This window comes from Bos javanicus, chromosome 13 (genome assembly GCF_032452875.1).
Source record: "Bos javanicus breed banteng chromosome 13, ARS-OSU_banteng_1.0, whole genome shotgun sequence".
In the NCBI taxonomy this organism is placed as follows: domain Eukaryota; kingdom Metazoa; phylum Chordata; class Mammalia; order Artiodactyla; family Bovidae; genus Bos; species Bos javanicus.
Genome location: NC_083880.1, coordinates 20,289,413 through 20,311,828, shown reverse-complemented (window position 1 = coordinate 20,311,828; position 22,416 = coordinate 20,289,413). Strand labels below are relative to the sequence as shown.

The window sequence follows — 22,416 nt, the reverse complement described above, 5'->3', positions numbered from 1 at the left end:
TATCTATGGGTTTATCACATATGGCCAGTTTTATGTTGAGTATTTTCCTTCCCTCTATACCCACTTAATTGAGAGCTTTTATCATAAATGTTGGATTTTGTGAAATGCTTTCAGTTTTTTTACAGTTACTGAGATGATCTTCCAAATTATTCATTTTGTTAATGTGGTATACCTCATTGACTAATTTCTAGATAATGAATCATTTATGCACCCCTGGTAGAAATTCCTCTTGCTCATGTTGTATGATCCTTTTAATAGATTGTTAGAATCAGTTTGCTAATATTTTGTTATTTTTGCATCTTTGTTTATCAGGGATATTTGTAATTTTCTTTTATTGTTGTGTCTTTGGTTTTAGTATCTGAATAATGCTGGTGTTGTAAAATGAGTTTGGAAATATTGCCTTCTGTTCTATTGTTTGAAAGAGTTTCGGAAGAATTGGTATTAATCCTTCTGTGAATATTGGGTAGAATTCAGCAGGAAAGTGTCCTGGTCCTGTACTTTTGTTTGTAAGGAGTTTTAAAATTACAGATTCATTATCCTTGATAGTAGTAATGAGTGTGTTCAATTTTTGTTTCCTCGTGATTCAATCTTAGAAGATTGTATGTTGTAGTTATTGATTAATTTATTCTCAATATTAATATTATTCTACAATAACTAATATTGTAGTTATTTATTAATTTATACTATAGCTGTATAATTGTCATGGTAGTCACTTCTGATCCTTTGTATCTCTGTGATATCAGATGTCATATTTCTTCTTTTATTAATTTGAGCCTTCTATCTTTTTTCTTTGTGAGTCTAGCTAATTGTCAGTTTTGTTTATCATTTCAAAGAGCCACTTCTTGGTTTTATTGATTTTTTGTTTTTTTTGACGTCTTGTTAGCTTCCATTTCATTTATTTTCTTTTTTTTTATTTAAGAATTTATTTTTATTTTCTTTCTTATCTGCTATAATTTTATTTTATTTTATTTTTTTAATTTTTTTAATTTTATTTTTAAACTTTACATAATTGTATTAGTTTTGCCAAATATCAAAATGAATCCGCCACAGGTATACATGTGTTCCCCATCCTGAACCCTCTTCCCTCCTCCCTCCCCATACCATCCCTCTGGGTCGTCCCAGTGCCCTAGCCCCAAGCATCCAGTATCATGCATCGAACCTGGACTGGCATCTCGTTTCATACATGATATTTTACATGTTTCAATGCCATTCTCCCAAATCTTCCCACCCTCTCCCTCTCCCACAGAGTCCATAAGACTGTTCTATACATCAGTGTCTCTTTTCCTGTCTCGTACACAGGGTTATTGTTACCATCTTTCTAAATTCCATATATATGCGTTAGTATACTGTATTGGTGTTTTTCCTTCTGGCTTACTTCACTCTGTATAATAGACTCCAGTTTCATCCACCTCATTAGAACTGATTCAAATGTATTCTTTTTAATGGCTGAGTAATACTGCTGTATTACTTGGATTTTGTACTTCTTTTTCTAGTTCCTTGGAATATAAATTTGTTACTGGTTTGAGATTTTTCTTATTTGTAAAGTAGGCATTTATTACTATGAACTTTCCTTGTAAAATAGCTTTCACTGCATCCCATAAATTTCAGTATGTGGTATATCCATTTTCTTTTGTCTCAGGGTACTATTTTAATTTTGGTTTTGATTTCTTTCTTGATTCATTAGTTGTTCAGTAGCATGTTATATAATCTTCACATATTTGTAAATTTTCCAGTTTTCTTCTTGTAATTGATTTCTACTTTCATAATGTTGTGGTTGGAAAAGATAGTTAATATGATTTTAATCTACCTAAATTTGTTAAAACTTGTTTTGTGGCCTAACATACAATCTCTTCTGGAGAATGTTCCATGTGCACTTGAGAAGAATCTGTATCCTAATTATTTTGGATGGAATGTTCTATCTACTTATATGTATTTGTCAAGTTAATATGATCAGATATACCATTTAAATATGATACTTTCTTATGTTTTTTGTTTGATTTTGTTATTGTTTTTGGCCACACCACATGGCTAGTGGGATCTTAATTCCCTAACCAAGGATTGAACCTACACTCTCGGCAGTGAAAGCATGGAGTCCTAACCACTGGACCACAAGGAAATTCCTGACAATGCTTTCTTATTGATTTTCAGTTTGAATGCTCTATTTGTTGATGTAAGTGGGGGTATTAAAATCCCCTACTTTATTGCTGTATATTTCTTCCTTTAGGTCAGTTAACAGTTGGTTTGTATATTTATTGCTCCTATACTGAGTGTATAATGTTACATCCTCTGGTTGAATTGACCCTTTTATCTTTATGTAATACCATTCTTTGTCACTTATCATGGTTATATTTCAAATTTTATTTGTCTGATAGAAGTACCACTATTCTATGTTTCTTTTGGTTTCCACTTGCATGGAGTGTCTTTTTGGATCCCTTCACCTTCAGTCTGTGTCTTTGGATTTGAAATGGTCTCTTGTAGGCAGCATGTAGGGGTGTGCGTGCACGTGCATGTGTGTGTGTTTATTTTAATATATTCATATGTTTTTTGATTTGGGAATTTAATTTATTTACTTTAAAGTGATTATTGATAGGTATATTCTTGTTGTTCAGTCACTCAGTCATGTCTGACTCTTTGAAACCCCATGGACTGCAGCATACCAGGCTTCCCTGTCCTTCACTATCTCCCAGAGTTTACTCAAACTCATGTCCATTGAGTCGGTAATGCCATCCAATCATCTCATCCTCTGTCATTCCCTTCACCTCCTGCCTTCGATCTTTTCCAGCATCAGGGTCTTTTCTAATGAGTAGGCTTTTCATATCAGGTGGCCAAAGTAATGGAGCTTCAGCTTCAGTATTAGTCCTTCCAATGAATATTCAGGGTTGATTTCCTTTCAGATTGACTGGTTTGATCTTTTTGCTGTCCAAGGGACTCTTAACAGTCTTCTCCGGTACCACAAAGCATCAATTCAACGTTCAGCCTTCTTTATGGTCCAGCTCTCACATCTGTACATGCTGCTGCTGCTGCTGCTGCTAAATCGCTTCAGTTGTGTCCGACTCTGTGCGACCCCATAGACGGCAGCCCACCAGGCTTCCCCATCCCTGGGATTCTCCAGGCAAGAACACTGGAGTGTGTTGCCATTTCCTTCTCCAATGCATGAAAGTGAAAAGTGAAAGTGAAGTCGCTCAGTCGTGTCCGACTCTCAGCGACCCCATGGACTGCAGCCTTCCAGGCTCCTCCATCCATGGGATTTTCCAGGCAAGAGTACTGGAGTGGGGTGCCATTGCCTTCTCTGGTATAAGTATAATTGGAATATAATCTTTAAAAATTGTGAATTACTGTATTGTATACCTGTAATATATAGTGTGTAATAGTATACATCAATTTTAAATAGTATACCAGTTTAAAAATTGGTGTATAATAGTATACATCAATAGTATAAAACTATATACTTCAATTTAAATATTGAATAAAACAACACACACACACACACACACACACACACACACATACACATATATATATCTATAGAATTGTAAATCAACTATACCTAGGAGTGGAATTATTGGGTCATATGGAAGTTCTGTTTTTACATTTTAGGAACTTACCCTACTGTTTTCCACAGTGGCTGCGGTGTGTTTTGATAGGGGTTGCATGGAATCTGTAGATTGTCCTGTATTTTCATTTTAAGAATATTAATTCTTCCAATCCAAGAACTTGGTATGTCTTTCCATCTGTTTGAGTTTTCTTTATTTCATGAGTGTCTTATAGTTTTCCTAGTGAAGTTCTTTTGCCTCCTTATATAGGTTTATTCCTAGGTATTTTATTCTTTTTGAAGTGATGGTAAATTAGATAGATTATTTCCTTAATTTCTCTTTCAGATAGTTCATTGTAAGCATATAGAAATGCAACAGATTACTCTATATTAGTTTTGTATCCTCCAACTTTACCAGATTCAAAATGAGCTCTAGTAGTTTTCTGGTGGCATGGTTAGGATTTTCTGTGTATGTCACTGTGTCATCTGCAAAGAATCACAGTTTTACTTCCTTTCCAATTTGGATTTTTTAAATTTATTTTTTATTGAAGGATAATTGATTTACAGAATTTTGTTGTTTTATGTCAAACCTCAACATGAGTCAACCACAGGTATACATATATCCCCTCCCTTTTGAATCTCATTCCCATCTCCCACCTCATCTCACCCCTCTAGATTGATACAGAGCCCCTGTTTGAGTTTCCTGATCGATACAGCAAATTCCTGTTGGCTATCAATTTTACATGTGGTAATTAAGTTTCTATGTTACTGTTTCCATACATCTCAACCTCTCCTCCCCTCTCCCCATGTCCATTAGTTTATTCTCTACGTCTGTTTCTCCATTCAGTTCAGTTCAGTAGCTCAGTCATGTCCGACTCTTTGCGACCCCATGAACTGCAGCATGCCAGGCCTCCCTGTCCATCATCAACTCCCAGAGTTTATCCAAACTCACGTCCATTGAGTCGGTGATGCCATCCAACCATCTCATCCTCTGTCATCCCCTTCTCTTCCTGCCTTCAATCCTTCCCAACATCAGGGTCTTTTCAAATGAGTCAGCTCTTCACATCAGGTGGCCAAAATACTGGAGTTTCAGTTTCAACATCACTCCTTCTAATGAACACCCAGGACTGATCTCCTTTAGGATGGACTGGTTGGATCTCCTTGCAGTCCAAGGGACTCTCAAGAGTCTTCTCCAACACCACAGGTCAAAAGCATCAATTTTTTGGCACTCAGCTTTCCTTATAGTCCAACTCTCACATCCGTATATGACTACTGGAAAAAACAAAGCCTTGACTAGATGGACCTTTGTTGACAAAGTAATGTCTCTGCTTTTTAATATGCTGTCTAGGTTGGTCATAACTTTCCTTCCAAGGAGTAAGCGTCTTTTAATTTCACGGCTGCAGTCACTATCCGCGGTGATTTTGGAGCCCAAAAAAATAAAGTCAGCCACTATTTCCACTGTTTCCCCATCTATTTGCCATGAAGTGATGGAACCAGATGCCATGATGTTAGTTTTCTGAATGTTGAGGCTTAAGCCAACTTTTTCACTCTCAACTTTTTCACTTTCATCAAGAGGCTCTTTAGTTCTTCTTCACTTTCTGCCATAAGGGTGGTGTCATGTGCATATCTGAGGTTATTGATATTTCTCCTGGCAATCTTGATTCCAGCTTGTGCTTCTTCCAGCCCAGGGTTTCTCATGATGTACTCTACATATAAGTTAAATAAGCGGGGTGACAATATACAGCCTTGATGTACTCCTTTTCCTATTTGGAACCAGTCTGTTGTTCCATGTCCAGTTCCAACTGTTGCCTCCTGACTTGCATACAGGTTTCTCAAGAGGCAGGTCAGGTGGTCTGGTATTCCCATCTCTTTCAGAATTTTCCACAGTTTATTGTCAAAGGCTTTGAAAGCATAGTCAATAAAGCAGAAATAGATTTTTCAGTTTTTCTGAAACTCTCTTGCTTTTTCTATGATCCAGCGAATGTTGGCAATTTGATCTCTGATTCCTCTGCCTTTTCTACAGCCAGCTTGAACATCTGAAAGTTCATGGTTCACGTACTGCTGAATCCTGGCTTGGAGAATTTTGAGCATTACTTTACTAGCGTGTGAGATGAGTGCAATTGTGCAGTAGTTTGAGCATTCTTAGGGATTGCCTTTCTTTGGGATTGGAATGAAAACTGACCTTTTCCAGTCCTGTGGCCACTGCTGAGTTTTTCAAATTTGCTGGCATATTGAGTGCATCACTTTTACAGCATCATCTTTCAGGATTTGAAATAGCTCAACTGGAATTCCATCACCTCCACTAGCTTTGTTCATAGTGATGTTTTCTAAGGCCCACTTGACTTCACATTCCAGGATGTCTGGCTCTAAATGAATGATCACACCATCGTGACTATCTGGGTTGTTTCTCCATTGCTGCCTTATAAATAAATTCTTCAGTATCATTTTTCTAGATTTCATATATATACATTAGAATACAATATTCATCTTTCTTTTTCTGACTCACTTCACTTTGTATAATATGTTATAGGTTCATCTACCTCATCAGAACTGACTCAATTGTGTTCCTTTTTATGACTAATATTTCATTGTGTGTATGTACCTGAACTTCTTTATCCATTCATCTGTCAGTGGACATCTAGGTTGCTTCTATGTTCTAGCTATTGTAAATAGTGCCACAATGAACAATGGGATACATGTGTCTTTTTCAACCCTGGTTTCCTCAGGGTATATACCTAGGAGTGGGATTGCTGGGTCACATGGTGGTTTTATTCCTAGTTTTTTAAGGAATCTCCATACCATCTTCCATAGTGGCTGTATCAGTTTACATTCCCACCAGCAGTGCAGAAGCATTCCCTTTTCTCCACACCCTCTCCAGGATTTCTTGTTTGTAGACGTTTTGATGATGGCCACTCTGAACGGTGTGAGGTGATAGCTCATTGTAGTTGTGATTTGCATTTCTCATAATTAGTTATGTTGAGCATCTTTTCATGTGTTTGTTAGCCATCTGTAATGTCTTCTTTGGAAAAATATCTGTTTTTGATTGGGTTGTTTGTTTTTCTGGCAATGAGTTGTATGAGCTGCTTGTATATTTTGGAAATTAAGCCCTTGCCAGTTGTTTCATTTGCTATTATTTTATCCCATTCTGAGGGTTGTCTTTTCACCTTGCTTATAGTTTCCTTTGCTGTGCAAAATCTTTTAAGTTTAATCAGGTCCCACTTGTTTACTTCTGTTTTTATTTCCATTACTCCTAAGAGGTGAGTCGTAGAGGATCTTGCTTTTTTATCGAACACTTGGAATCAAGTATTATGCCTCTGTTTTCTTCTACGAGTTTTCTAGTTGCTAGTCTTACATGTAGGTCTTCAATCCATTTTGGGTTTATCTTTGCGTATGGTGTTAGGAAGTGTTTTAATTTCATTCTTTTTCAAGTAGCTGTCCAGTTTTTCCAGCACCATTTATTGAAGAGACTGTCTTTGCTCTATTCCTGTCTCCTTTGTCAAAATAAGGTACCCATAGATGCATGGATTTATTTCTGGGCTTTCTGTCTTGTTCCATTGGTCTATATTTCTTTCCTTTCCTTTTTTTTTTTTTTTTTTTTGTGACAGTACCACACTGTCTTGATGACTATAGCTTTGTAGTATAATCTGAAGTCAGGCAGGTTGATTGCTCCAGGTCTGTTCTTCTTTCTGAAGACTGCTTTGGCTATTCAGGGGTCTTTTGTGTTTCCATATGAATTGTGAAAGTTTTTGTTCTAGTTCTGTGAAAAATGCCACGGAGAATTTGATAGGGATCACATTGAGTCTGTAGATTGCATTTGGTAGTATAGTCATTTTCACAATACTGATTCTTCCAACCCAAGAACATGGAATATCTCTCCATCTGTTTATGCTGTCTTTGATTTTTTTCATTAGTGTCTTATAATTTTCTGTGTACAGTTCTTTTGTCTCCTTAGTTAAGTTTATTCCTAGATATTTAATTCTTTTTGTTACAGTGGTAAATGGGATTTATTCCTTAATTTCTCTTTCTGATTTTTCATTGTTAGTATATAGAAATGCAAGTAATTTCTGTGTATTGATTTTGTATCCTGCAACTTTTCTAAATTCATGATTAGCTCTAGTAATTTTCTGATGATATCTTTAGGATGTTTTATGTACAGTATCATGTCATTTGCAGTGAGAGCTTTACTTCTTCTTTTCTGATTTGGATTCCTTTTATTTCTTTTTCTTCTCTGATTGCTGTAGCTAGGACTTCCAGAACTGTGTTGAATAAAAGTGATGAAAGTGGACACCCTTGTCTTATTCATGATCTTAGGGGGAATGCTTTCAGTTTTTCACCGCAGAGAATAATGTTTGCTGTAGGCTTATCATATATGTTTCTTCCTGACCTGCATACAAATTTCTCAAGAGGCAGATCAGGTGATCTGGTATTCCCATCTCTTTCAGAATTTTCCACAGTTTATTGTGATCCTCAAGTGGGGAATAAAACAATGAAAACCCAACTGAGAAATATGTTGAGAGGAAAGGAAAGAAAGAATAGATATGCACAGTTAAATAGAGGTAGATGAAGAAGATTTATATACATTAAAATTAAGTGCAAGGGGAAAAGAACAGTAGGAAAAGCAAACAAAGGAATAAATGTAGAAAAATAATAGGTTTAAAAAATTAAAAATTAAAAAAAGAGAAAAAAAGAAACTCCACAGAACTGCAAAAGCCCAATGTAGAGGCAGAGATTTATAACAACAATAAGAAATGTGACTGAGAAAAAAAAAACTGCTCAAAAGCTTAGATTTCATAGTGCCAATAAAATCGATAACTACAACAGAGGGGGACAAAAATGAAAAAAAAAATCCAAAAGAATCTACAGAACAAGTCAAAACAATAATAAATGTTTTTCTTGAGTCACTACCGTCAGAGTCCTTTCCCCCTTGCTGGGAGTCAGGTCCACCTCACTACCCTAGGAGGCCCTCCAACACTGTGCTGATCTCTGGACCTGCTGTGGGGGCAGCTCAGGTTCTAATCTGGTCCGACTTGTGTGTTCTTGCCTCCAATGTCCACAGCTATCAGAACTAGTGCATTTTCTTTTGTGGGAGCTCTCAATGACCTTATATATTCCATACACACAGAGTCTTCCTAGTTGATTGTGTGGATTTAATCTTCATCTTGTACAGCTGGTGGAAAGATTTTGGGTCCTATTCCTTAGCCACTCTACCCCTGGGTTTCAATTGTGGTTTTATTTCCACCTCTGCATGTGGGTCATCCACTGGAGTTTGCTCCTGAGGCTGCCTTGGAGGACTTGGGTTTGCCCCTGTGAGGCCCAGGTGTGGAGGTGGTACAGCTGCTTGGGTTGCAGGGGTTCTTGTAGTACCAGGTACTCAGGGGAGTTGGTGGCTAGGGCAGCAGGAAATATAGTGCTCTAGAAGGGTATGGCAACCAGTATTGGCCAATACGCTCCAGTATTCTTGCCTAGAGAAACCCCTCCCTGACAGAAAAGCCTGGTAGGCCACAATCTGCAGGGTCACAAGGAGTCTGACACTACCGAAGTGACCCTGTGTGCATAGATGCAAGACTTTTTGCCTGTGGCAGCTATGCCTCAATGAGAGTTTAGCATGAAGGTGGCACAGCTGCTTGGCTTGCGGGGACCCTGGTGGCACCAAGTGTTCAGGGACATGGACTGACTCCACTGCAGGAGTTATGGCCCTATCAGACTGTTTTTTCTAGCCTCTTGTAGCTGGCCATCAGAAGGCCTTTTTGGCCAGTCTTTCTCCATAGCTCTGCCTGTTCAGGCACTTAGAGGGCTCCCTTGCCTGGGATCCTTCTCTGTTGTTCAGTGCTTTAGACACATAGAGGGCGCCCCTGGCTGGGGTCCTACTCTGTAGATCAGTGCGTCAGGCACTTAAAGTGGCACACTAGGTAAAGTCCTACTCTGTAGTTTGGTGCACCAGACACTTAAAGGAGCACTCTGGGTGGGGTCCTACTTTGTAGTTCAGTGCTGGTTTTCTGCATGCACTTCTGTGTCTGAAGGTGTATTCCTGATGTATCTGTGCAGGGAGATGTACTCCACATCCACCTACTCCTCCACCATCTTGTTCTCTCCAATGTGGATTTTTTAAAATTTCTTTTCTGATTGCTGTGTTCAGGATTTCCCAGACTGTGTTGAATAAAAATGGCAAGAGTGGGCATCCTTGTTCTTTGCCTGATACTAGAGAAAATGCTTTCATCTTCTCTGTTGAATATAATGTTAGCTAAGGTGTCATATATAGCCTTTATTATGTTGAGGTATGTTCCCTCTAAGCCCACTTTCTGGAGAGTTTCTTAATCATAAATGGATGTTGAATTTCATCAAAGGCATCTATTGAGATAATCATATGGTTTTTATTCTTAAATTTTTTAATGTGTTACATATCACATTGATTTGCAGATAATGAAAAATCATTGCATTTGTGTGATCAGTATCAGTTCAGTTGCTCAGTCGTGTCAGACTCCTTGAGACCCCATGGACTGCAGCACACCAGGCTTCCCTGTCCATCACCAACTCTAGGAGTTTACCCAAACACATGTCCACGTCAGTGATGACATCCAACCATCTCGTCCTCTGTGGTCCCCTTTTCCTCCCACCTTCAATCATTCCCAGCATCAGGGTCTTTTCAAATGAGTCAGTTGTTCTCATCAGGTGGCCAGAGTACTGGAGTTTCAGCTTCAGCATCAGTCCTTCCAATGAATATTCAGGACTGACTTCCTTTAGGATGGACTGGTTGGATCTCCTTGCAGTCCAAGGGATTCTCGAGTCTTCTCCAAAACCACAGTTCAAAAGCTTCAATTCTTTGGTGCTTAACTTTCTTTATAGTCCAACTCTCACATCCATACATGACTATTGGAAAAACCATCTCTTTGACTAGACCTTGGTTTGCAAAGTAGTGTCTCTGCTTTTTAACATTCTGTCTAGGTTGGTCATAGCTTCACTTCCAAGAAGCAAGTGTCTTTTAATTTCTGCAGTCACCATCTGTGGTGATTTTGGAGCCCCCAAATTTTTTGAAGCCCCCCAAAATAAAGTCTGTCACTGTTTCCATTGTTTCTCCATCTATTTGCCATGAAGTGATGGGACCAGATGAAATGATCTTAGTTTTTTGAATGTTGAGTTTTAAGCCAAATTCCTCTGATAAATCCCACTTAATCATGTATTAATGTATTGTTGAATATAATTCACTAGTATTGCAGATTTTTCCATCTATATTTATTAGTGATTTTGGCCTGTAATTTTCTTTTTTTGTGGTATCTTTGTCTTGTTTTGGTGTCAGGTTGATGCTGCCTCATGCCATGAATTTGGAAGTGTTCCTTCCTCTGCAATTTTTTGGAATAGTTTTTTTTTTTTATTCTAATTTTATTTTATTTTTTAACTTTACATAATTGTATTAGTTTTGCCAAATATCAAAATGAATCCACCACAGGTATACATGTGTTCCCCATCCCGAACCCTCCTCCCTCCTCCCTCCCCATACCATCCCTCTGGGCCGTCCCAGTGCACCAGCCCCAAGCATCCAGCATCGTGCATCACACCTGGACTGGCAACTCATTTCCTACATGATATTTTACATGTTTCATTGCCATTCTCCCAAATCTTCCCACCCTCTCCCTCTCCCACAGAGTCCATAAGACTGTTCTATACATCAGTGTCTCTTTTGCTGTCTCATACACCGGCTTATTGTTACCATCTTTCTAAATTCCATATATATGCGTTAGTATACTGTATTTCTGTTTTCCCTTCTGGCTTACTTCACTCTGTATAATAGGCTCCAGTTTCATCCACCTCATTAGAACTGATTCAAATGTATTCTTTTTAATGGCTGAGTAATACTCCATTGTGTATATGTACCACAGCTTTCTTATCCATTCATCTGCTGATGGACATCTAGGTTGCTTCCATGTCTTGGCTATTATAAACAGTGCTGCGATGAACATTGGGGTACACGTGTCTCTTTCCCTTCTGGTTTCCTCAGTGTGTATGCCCAGCAGTGGGATTGCTGGATCATAAGGCAGTTCTATTTCCAGTTTTTAAAGGAATCTCCACACTGTTCTCCATAGTGGCTGAACTAGTTTGCATTCCCACCAACAGTGTAAGAGGGTTCCCTTTTCTCCACACCCTCTCCAGCATTTATTATTTGTAGACTTTTGGATCGCAGCCATTCTGACTGGTGTGAAATGGTATCTCATAGTGGTTTTGATTTGCATTTCTCTGATAATGAGTGATTTTGAGCATCTTTTCATGTGTTTGTTAGCCATCTGTATGTCTTCTTTGGAGAAATGTCTTTTTAGTTCTTTGGCCCATTTTTTGATTGGGTCGTTTATTTTTCTGGAGTTGAGCTGTAGGAGTTGCTTGTATATTTTTGAGATTAGTTGTTTGTCGGTTGCTTCATTTGCTATTATTTTCTCCCATTCTGAAGGCTGTCTTTTCACCTTGCTAATAGTTTCCTTTGATGTGAAGAAGCTTTTAAGGTTAATTAGGTCCCATTTGTTTATTTTTGCTTTTATTTCCAATATTCTGGGAGGTGGGTCATAGAGGATCCTGCTGTGATGTATGTCAGAGAGTGTTTTGCCTATGTTCTCCTCTAGGAGTTTTATAGTTTCTGGTCTTACGTTTAGATCTTTAATCCATTTTGAGTTTATTTTTGTGTATGGTGTTAGAAAGTGGTCTAGTTTCATTCTTTTACAAGCAGTTGACCAGATTTCCCAGCACCACTTGTTAAAGAGATTGTCTTTAATCCATTGTATGTTCTTGCCTCCTTTGTCAAAGATAAGGTGTCCATATGTGCGTGGATTTATCTCTGGGCTTTCTATTTTATTCCATTGATCAATATTTCTGTCTTTGTGCCAGTACCATACTGTCTTGATAACTGTGGCTTTGTAGTAGAGCCTGAAGTCAGGTAGGTTGATTCCTCCAGTTCCATTCTTCGTTCTCAAGATCGCTTTGGCTATTCGAGGTTTTTTGTATTTCCATACAAATTGTGAAATTATTTGTTCTAGCTCTGTGAAGAATACTGTTGGTAGCTTGATAGGGATTGCGTTGAATCTATAAGCATAAGGGTTAAGTTTTTAAGTGTTTGGTAGAATTCACCTGTGAAGCCTCTGAAGCTGGATTGTTGTTTGTTGTGAGTTTTAAAATTATTGATTCAGTTTCAGTACTGGTAGTTGGTCTGTTCATATTTCTGTTTCTTCCTGGTTTAAGTTTAGGAGATTGTACCTTTCTAAGAATTTGTCCTGAAAAGCTAGGTTGTCCATTCCCAAAGTGGTAAAGAATCCACCTGCCAATGCAGGAGCTGCGAGAGAGGCAGATTCCATCCCTGGGTTGGGAAGATTCCCTGCAGTATGAAATGGCAACCCACTCCAGTATTCTTGCCTGGAGAATCCCATGGAAAGTGGAGCCTGGTGGGCTACAGTCCATGGGATCGCAGAAGAGTTGGACACAACTGAACGCTAAGGAACAGCAGCAAGTAGTCTCTTATGATTCTTTTTATTTTTGTGATGTTGGTTGTAACTTCTTTTTCATTTATTTCTTTTCATTTTTATTGATTTGGGCACTTTCTTTTTTTCTTGGTGAGTCTGGCTAAAGGTTTATTCATTTTGCTTATCTTTTCAAATACCAGCCTTTAGCTTCATTGATCTTTTTTTTTTTTTTTAGTTTCTGTTTTATTTACTTCTACTCTAATCTTTATGATTTCTTTCCTCTGACTATTGGTTTTGTTTGTTTGTTTCTGTAGCTCATTTAGGTGTAAGATTAGGTTGTTTATTTGATGTTTTTCTTATTTCCTGAGGTAAGCTTGTATTGCTGTTAACTTCCTTCTTAGAGCTGCTTTGCTACATCCCATAGGTTTTAGATTGTCATGTTGTTATTGTTTGTCTCTAGGTATTTATTTCCTCTTTGATTTATTCAGTGATTCATTGGTTGTTTAGTAGCATATTGTTTAACTTCCACGTTTGTGTCTTTTTTTTTTTTTTTGCAGTTTTTTTTCTTGTAGTTGATCTAGTTTCATAGTGTTGCAATCAGAAAAGATGGTTGATATAATTTCAGCTTTCTTGAATTTGCTGAGACTTCTTTTGTGGCCTCACATGAGATTTTTCCTACAGAATATTCCATGTGCAGTTGAAAGAATATGTATTCTGCTGATTTTGTATGGACTGTTCCATGTATCTACATAATCCATGTGGTTTAATGTGTGATTAAAGTTAGTGTTTCTTTATTGATTTTCTGTCTGGATCATCTGTCCTTTTGATGTGAGTGGGGTGTTAAAGTCCCCTACTATTTTTGTGTTACTGCCAGTTTCTCTTTATGTATTATTAATATTTGTTTTATGCATTTAGGTGTTCCTACAATGGGTGCATATATATTTACAGTTTTATATTCTTGGATTGATCCCTTTTTCGTTGTTTAATTCCTTCCTTTGTTTCTTATAATAGTCTTTGTTTTAAATCTATATACTTTTTTCTAAGTATTGCTATGCCAGGGTTCTTTTGATTTTCATTTGCATGAGACATCTTTTTATATCACCTGACTTCTAGATGGTTGGATGTCTTAGGTCTGAAGTGAGTCTCTTGTAGGCAGTGTGTGTGTGTGTGTGTGTGTGTGTCTTGTTTTGTATCCATTCAGTCAGTCTGTGTCTTGATTGGGGGATTTATTCTATTTACATTCAATGTGATTTTGATTGGTATGTTCTAATTGACATCTTGTTAATTGTTTTAGAATTGGTTTTATAGACCTTTTATCCCCTTTCATTCTCTTGTGTTTTGACGACTGCCTTTAGTGTCATGTTTGGATTCTTTTTTTGTGTATCTAGAGTAGATTTTTGGATTGTGGTTACCATCAGTTTTATATGTAGGAATCTCTCAATATACATGTGATTATTTTCAGTTGCTAATTTCTGCATTTTAAACATCTTAACAACCCTGTGTTTTCACTTCTCTCCACCCCCTCCATGACTACTGTTTTTGACATCGTCTTTTACATCTTTTTGTATCTCTTAACTGCTTATTGTGAATATAGAAAATTTTACTAGTTTAGTCTTTTAATCTTCCTCCTAACTTTGTATGTGGTTGATTTACTACCTTTACTGTATATTTGCTTTTAACAATGAGCTTTTCACTTTTGTACTTTTTATGTTTCTAGTTTTTGCCTTTTCTTTTCACTTGGGAAGTTCCCTTAACATTTCTTGTAATGCTGGCTTGGTAATGCTGAACTCTGCTTTTGGTTGGTTGTACAACTTTTGATCTCACCATCAAATCTGAATGAAAGCATTATGGGGTGTAGGTTTTCCCTTTCATCATTTAAAATACATCATACCACTCCCCTCTGGCCTATAGAGTTTCTGCTGAAAAGTTAGCTGATAGCCTGGCCTTTTGGAGTTCTCTTTTACCTAACTTGTTGCTTTCCCTTGTTTTACTGTTCTCTCTTTATCTAAATTTTTCTCATTTTAATTGTGGTGTGTCTTGGTGTGGTTGTCTTTGGAATGATTGTGTTTGGAACTCTCAGTGCTTCCTGGACCTTGATACCATTTCCTTTCCCAGGCTATAGGAGTTTTTAAGCTATTTTATCTTCAGATATGTCCTCTGCCCCCTTTCTCTCACTTCTCCTTCTGAGATTTCTATAATGCCAATATTAGGTTTGATGTTGGACTGGTTCATGATACAGCTGGCTGCAGGATGAGTAGTTATCTGACGCTTGTTCCAACCTGGTTAGGGTTGTGGCCAAATCCCTGGGCAGCTGGCTACGGAGCCTAAGGTGTTTAAATACTTGGTATTGACCTGCTGGTGAGTGGGCTGGGTCCTGCCATGGCAGGCTGCAGGCCGCAGTGGTCCTGGGGCTGGTCTGACTGGGCTGGTGGATAGGGCTGTGTCCCAGGGTGACTGTGGGCTCAGGTCCTCTGAAAGCAGCTACTGAGTAAGTCCCTTCCTGGCTAGTTGCTTGGCCTGAGGGGTCCCAGTTCTGGTTCTGACAGACTGGTGGGCGAGGCTGGGTCCCAATAAGCTAGAGGGAGTATTCCAGAGTGGAGCTTGGTTGTGCCAGTGACCATGTGGTAGAAAGAACTTTCAAAATTGCCTGCCACCAGTGTCTGTGTCCCCATGGTGAGCTCCAGTTGCCTTCTGCCTCTCTGGTAAACTCTCCAAGAGTAGCAGGTGGGTGTAATCCAGTCTCCTTTTAAATGACTGATTCTGCTATGACTCCTGGAGTGTGTGAGATTATGTGTGTGTTTTCTTAGAAGGGCGTCTCTATTTCCCATAATATTCTGACTTTCCTGAAAGTAAGTCCCATTGACCTTCAAAGCCGAATGTTCTAGATGGCTTGTGTTGGTGTAGGACTCCTGGGCTGGTGACCCCAGTGTGGGGCTTGGACCTCTTGCTCCTCGGGGATAACCTCTGCAATTGTAATCATCCTCCCTTTGTGGGTTACTCACTTGCGGCTGTGGATCTTGACTATAGTGTGACTCCACTTCTCCCTATCTTCTTGTGGTTCCTTCTTTAAATCTTTAGTAGAAGATTCTGCTAATCATCCAGTTTTTCTCATCAATAGTTGCTCTGTAAATGGTTGTAATTTTGATATGCCCATTAGAGGAGGTGGGCTCAGAGTGTTCCCACTCTGCTGTCTTGGCCAATTTGAGACTCTTTGTCTCTATTTTAAAACCCATGAGATATATTATCCTTAGCTTGTTATCTAGCATCAATTTCACATTTGTATTACTATTAATTAGTGAATAATTTATTTGCTCATTTAATTGCTCATTTAATATTGTTATAGATTATGCAAATGATTCTTTAGTTACAAATAAAAAATGTTGTTCATATAATCTAATACCAGATGTTTTGTAATTCTAAAGCTCAGAGAAGGAAAGAGCTAGCCCTGCTATTTCAGATCTTTCACAGATCCTCAAGTCTCAAGATGGATCATCTTTTTTAAAGACTCCAAGTGAACGTTTAACTGATGAAGATCTATCCCGTATAGTTTCATCAAAGAACTATGATAAAACATTCACAACAATGTTACAGCATGAAGAAATTAAAGATGCACAGTCTGCTGGAAAATTGCTTCAAGAGAATGAAATGTTTGCATCATCATTCATCTCACCTTCTGTTGTTCAAAGAAGGGTACTGGGTACTGACATCTCAAAGGTGGTAAGATACAACATAATAAATTGAAAGCTTTTTATTTTAATTGCTATACATCTTCAATATTTTCATTCAATGTTAATTTAAAGCATCAATATTTTCCTATTTAAATGGAATTTAAAAATTCCCTTTTGATTCAATTATTACTATTTTTTTTAATTGATTTTGTTTTGGAGTACAGCCGATTAACAATGTCATGATAGTTTCTGGTGGACAGCAAAGGGACTCAGCCATATGTATACATGTGTCCATTCTCCTCCAAACCCCTATCCCATCCAGGCTGCCACATAACATTGAGCAGAGTTCCATGTGCTATACAGTAGGTCCTTGTGGTTACCCATTTTAAATATAGCAATGTGTATATATTGATCCCAAACTCCCTAACTATGATAAAACCTATTATATATTTAGAATTTTAAAGGGATATTTGGGAATCAATATTTTAATGTAAAAGTTCTCATCTGTACCAACAAATAATTTGTGGCTTGAATTATAATTTTAATGATAAATTGAAAGATATGTAATTTTGAGACAGAGAAATTATTTCATGTTCATCTATAAACATTTTTACATATTAAGGTAATTGTGAGAGCATAGTTGTTTTGAAATAATTTTATATACCTTAAACATGCCTTAGAAAATTATTAAAATTGCCTTTGCTAAATACAATTTAACTAGGAAATTCTTAGTTAAAATTCTGGGAAAAAGAAAAATGATAATGATATTTGACATATATTCATATATATATAAATGATATTTAACATATTCACAATATTTTTTATCATGCAAGCTATTAAGTGGCATTATAAAAATAATTTTGTAAAGCCATTTGAGTTTGTCTAGAGATTGAATTAGGTGAAAATATAAATCTAAACTAGACTCATAATGTTAAAACATTAACTTGATTTATTTGGAATTATTTATGAAGAGGGATCACAATTTTGCTTGGGAAAGGTCCTTCCACACTATTAGGTGTTCCAAAATGTCCCTCATATGCATTAATTGTTTTCATTTTTAAGTTTGATACATTCAAGAAATAATGAAAGATAAAAAGTTTCTTTAATGATATTATAGAAGAAGGTAATTAGAGTTCTGTGATGCATAATTTGTAATTACTTGTTTTAACTTTTGTGATTAAGGCTGATATTTTAGAAGAGAAATTTAAAACTAAGCTTGAAAAACAAACTTATCAAGAAGCAAGAGGGTTTCAAGGTAAAAAGATTTTGTCTTTTGTAAGAAAAAGATATTAATGACTTTGTGTTCCCATGTTGTAAGTAAATGATGTGAGAACATTACTAAGTATAGAAATAACTTTTTAGACAGTCATGAGATAATATATAAATATACTGACCAATGTGTAAAGATTAATTTGGTGAGTTAACATACTGCTCAGTCTATCTTAACTAAACTTTATGTAAAAGGAAAGTGATAGCTTTGTCTCAACCAAATAACAGTATTTGGCATTATGAATTCTTAACATAATATTATACCCCAAATTCATCAGAGTATAGCAGGAAAAAATATGCTTTGGGTTATAAATAATTAATGTTTTAGCTGGGTTTTGGGGTGTTCAATGTATATTTTATAAAACATCAGTTTATTCTTTTTTCCCAACATACATAGCTTTTATTATGACCCATCCATATCTTATTGCATTGGCTGAAACTTCCAAAGTAATTTTTTTTAAACAGTTATGATGCAAGGAGATCAAACCAGTCAATCCTAAAGGAAATCAGTCCTGAATATTCATTGGAAGGACTGATGCTGAAGCTGAAACTCCAATACTTTGGCCACCAGATATGAAGAACTGACTCATTGGAAAAGACCCTGATGCTAGAAAAGATTGAAGGCAGAAGGAGAAGAGAACAACAGAGGATGAGATGGTTGGATGGCATCACCAACTTGATGGACTTGAGTTTGAGCTAGCTCCAGGAGTTAGTGGTGGACAGGGCAGCCTGGCGTGCTGCAGCATGGGGTTGCAAAGAGTTGGACACAACTGAGTGACTGAACTGAGAGTATGGAAGTATTGCTCTTGTTTTGTGCTTTGAAATGAGAGTGTCTCTATGGTTTCACCTATGATGATTAGTTACCTGAGATAAATATTTTGATTATGGTCAGGATGTTTTCTTTTGTTCAGAGTTTATCATGAATTTTTAACCAGTATTGAACTCAGTTTAATCAACTGACCCATTTTTTTTCCATTGTGATAAAATATACATAAAAATTGACATTTTAATCATCTTTAAAGTATAAAATTCAATAGCATCAACTGCATTCAGTGTTGTGCAATCATCACTACATCTATATCCACAACTTTCATCACCCTGAAAAGAAACATGTTAGGCAGTAACTCCCAATCCTGCCTCCATCCAGCCCCTGGTAACCTCTCACTTACTTTCTTTCACTTACTCACTTGCTTTCTTCCACTTACTTACTTTCTGTGGGTTTGGCTATTATGTTTCATGTTAGTGGAATTATATATTTGTCCTTTTGCACCTGGCCTGTTTCACTTAGCATAATATTTTCAAGGTTCACCACAGTTTAGCATATGTCCGAATTTTGTTTCTTTTTATGAACTGTGGTGTTGGAGAAGAGAGATCCAACCAGTCCATCCTAAAGGAGATCAGTCCTGGGTGTTCATTGGAAGGTGATGCTGATGGTGAAGCTGAAACTCCAATACTTTGGCCACCTGATGTGAAGAGCTAACTCATTTGAAAAGACCCTGATGCTGGGAAAGATTGAGGGCAGAAGGAGAAGGGGACGACAAAGGATGAGATGGTTGGATGGTATCACCGACTCAATGGGCATGAGTTTGGGTAAACTCTGAGAGTTGGTGATGGACAGGGAGGCCTGGCGTGCTGCAGTTCATGGGGTCGCAAAGAGTCAGACACAACTGAGCAATTGAACTGAACTGAATGTATTAATGTATGACATACCACATTTTGTTTATCCATTCATCTGCTGGTGGACATTTAGATTGCTTCCACTTTTGGCTACTGTGAATAATTCTACACGGAACATGGTGTAGGATATCTGTTTAAATCTCTGTTTTCAGTTGTTTGGGTAGGAGTATATTTGCTGGATCATAAAATAATTTTAAGTTTAGCTTTCTGAGGAACTGCACAACAGTTTTCCACAGTGGCTGCACTATTTTCTGTTCCTAGTAACAATGTACAATGGTACACACCCTTGTTTTCCTTTTTGTTTGAATTATGTTTACTCCAGTAGGTATGAAGTGTATCTCATTATAATTTTGATTCATTTTTACTTAATTATTAAAGATTATATGCATCTTTTTGTGTGCTTATTGGTAATTTGTTTATCTTCTTTGGAAAAAATGTCTTTACAACTCCTTCACCATTTTTTTTTTAATATTTAAAGTATTTATTACCTACTTGACTTTAAACCAAGTCTCAGTAAAACACAACAAAATTGTGCCACCATATAAATGATATCCTCTTATCAAAATTAAGTTAACTTGGAAATAAATATTTTAAAATCATGTATTTGGTCATTTAAAATTTTTATATAATTTTTATAAATTGTATATAATTTATTAATCAAGTAAGATATAAAAATGGAATTAGAAAATAGAACTTTTAATAATAAGGAAAATATTATATATCCAAGTGTGAAAAATATTGTTTAAATGGTTCTTAGAGAAGAATTTCAAAATTTAAATACTTATATTTTATTTTTTTATTAATTTATTTATTTTAATTGGAGGCTAATTACTTTACAATATTGTGGTGGTTTTTGCCATACATAAATCAGCCACAGGTGCACATGTGTCCCCCATGTCCTGACCCCCCTCCCTCCCCATCCCATCCCTCTGGGTTGTCCCAGTGCACTGACTTTGAGTGCCCTGCTTCATGCATCAAACTTGGACTGGTCATACATTTCACATATGGTAGTATACATGTTTCAATGCTAGTCTCGCAAATCATCCCACCCTCACCTTCTCCCACAGAGTCCAAAAGTCTGTTCTTTACATATATCTCTTTTGCTGTCTTGCATATAGCATCATCATTACCATCTTTCTAAATTCCATATATGTATTAATATACTGTATTGGTATTTTTCTTTCTGACTTAACTTCACTCTGTGTACTAGGCTTCAGTTTTCATCCATCTCATTAGAACTGACTGAAATGGATTCTTTTTAATAGCTGAGTAATATTCCATTGTGTATACGTACCACAGCTTTCTTATCCCTTCGTCTGCTGATGGACATCTAGGTTGCTTCCATGTCCTAGCTATTGTAAACAGTGCTGCAATGAACATTGGGGTACATGTGTCTCTTTCAATTCTGGTTTCCTCAGTGTGTATGCCCAATAGTGGGATTCCTGGGTCACATTTCCAGGTTTTTAAGGAATCTCCACATTGTTCTCCATAGTGGCTGTACTAGTTTGCAATCCCACCAACAGTGTAAGAGGGTTCCCGTTTCCCAACACCCTCTCCAGCATTTATTGTTTGTAGACTTTTTGATGGCAGCCATTCTGACTGGCATGAAATGGTACCTCATTGTGAGTTTTGATTTGCATTTCTCTGATAATGAGTGATGTTGAGCATCTTTTCATGTGTTTGTTAGCCATCTGTATGTCTTCTTTGGAGAAATGTCTGTTTAGTTCTTTGGCCCATTTTTTCATTGGGTCCTTTATTTATTTTTCTGGTATTGAGCTGCATGAGCTGCTTGTATATTTTGGAGATTAATTCTTTGTCAGTTACTTCATTTGCTATTATTATCTCCCATTCTGAAGGCTCTCTTTTCACCTTGCTTATAGTTTCCTTCATTATGCAAAAGCTTTTAAGTTTAATTAGGTCCCATTTGTTTATTTTTGCTTTGATTTCCATTACTGTGGCAGGTGAGTCATAGAGGATCTTTCTGTGATTTATGTCAGAGAGTGTTCTGCCTATGTTTTCCCCTAGGAGTTTTAGAGTTTCTGGTCTTGCATTTAGATCTTTAATCCATTTTGAGTTTATTTTTGTGTAAGCTATTAGAGAGTGTTTTAGTTCCATTCTTTTATAGGTGGTTGACTGATTTTCCCAGCACCACTGGTTAAAGAGATTGTCTTTTCTCCATTGCATATGTTTGCCTCCTTTGTCGAAGATAAGGTGTCCATAGGTGCATGGATTTATCTCTGGGCTTTCTGTTTTGTTCCATTGATCCATATTTCTGTCTTTGTGACAGTACCATACTTTCTTGATGACTGTAGCTTTGTAGTATAGCCTGAAGTCAGGCAGGTTGATTCCTCCAGTTCCATTCTTCTTTCTCAAAATTGCTTTGGCTATTTGAGTTTTTTTGTATTTCCATACAAATTGTGAAATTATTTGTTCTAGTTCTGTGAAAAATACTGTTAGTAGCTTGATAGGGATTGCATTGAATCTATAGATTGCTTTTGTTAATATACTCATTTTCACTATATTGATTCTTCTGATCCATGAACATGGTATATTTCTCCATCTATTTGTGTCATCTTTGATTTCTTTCATCAATGTTTTATAGTTTTCTATATATAGGTCTTTTGTTTCTTTAGGTAAATTTATTTCTAAATATTTTATTCTTTTTGTTGCAGTGGTGAATGGAATTGTTTCCTTAATTTCTCTTTCTGTTTTCTCATTGTTAGTATATAGGAATGCAAGGGATTTCTGTGTGTTGATTTTATATCCTGCAAATTTACCTTATTCATTTGTAGCTCTAGTAATTTTCTGGTGTTGTCATCAGGGTTTTTAATGT

The 22,416-nt window shown here is 36.8% G+C and overlaps 1 protein-coding gene across 18 annotated transcripts in view; it reads left to right on the top strand.

The window, feature by feature from the left end:
* The window catches only part of CCDC7 (coiled-coil domain containing 7), a 268,190-nt gene that overhangs the window by 53,004 nt on the left and 192,770 nt on the right, over positions 1–22,416 (top strand). For 12 of the 18 annotated variants that reach the window (XM_061435932.1, XM_061435937.1, XM_061435938.1 and 9 more), the window contains 2 exons: positions 16,438–16,686; positions 17,820–17,892. The exons of 2 other annotated variants lie outside the window; for them this stretch is intronic. In XM_061435932.1, coding sequence (XP_061291916.1) covers positions 16,438–16,686; positions 17,820–17,892 — 322 coding nt within the window. Of the gene's footprint in view, positions 1–16,391; positions 16,687–17,819; positions 17,893–22,416 lie in introns of those variants that run through there. 4 more of the 18 variants (XM_061435930.1, XM_061435942.1, XM_061435944.1 and 1 more) reach the window with 3 other exon arrangements.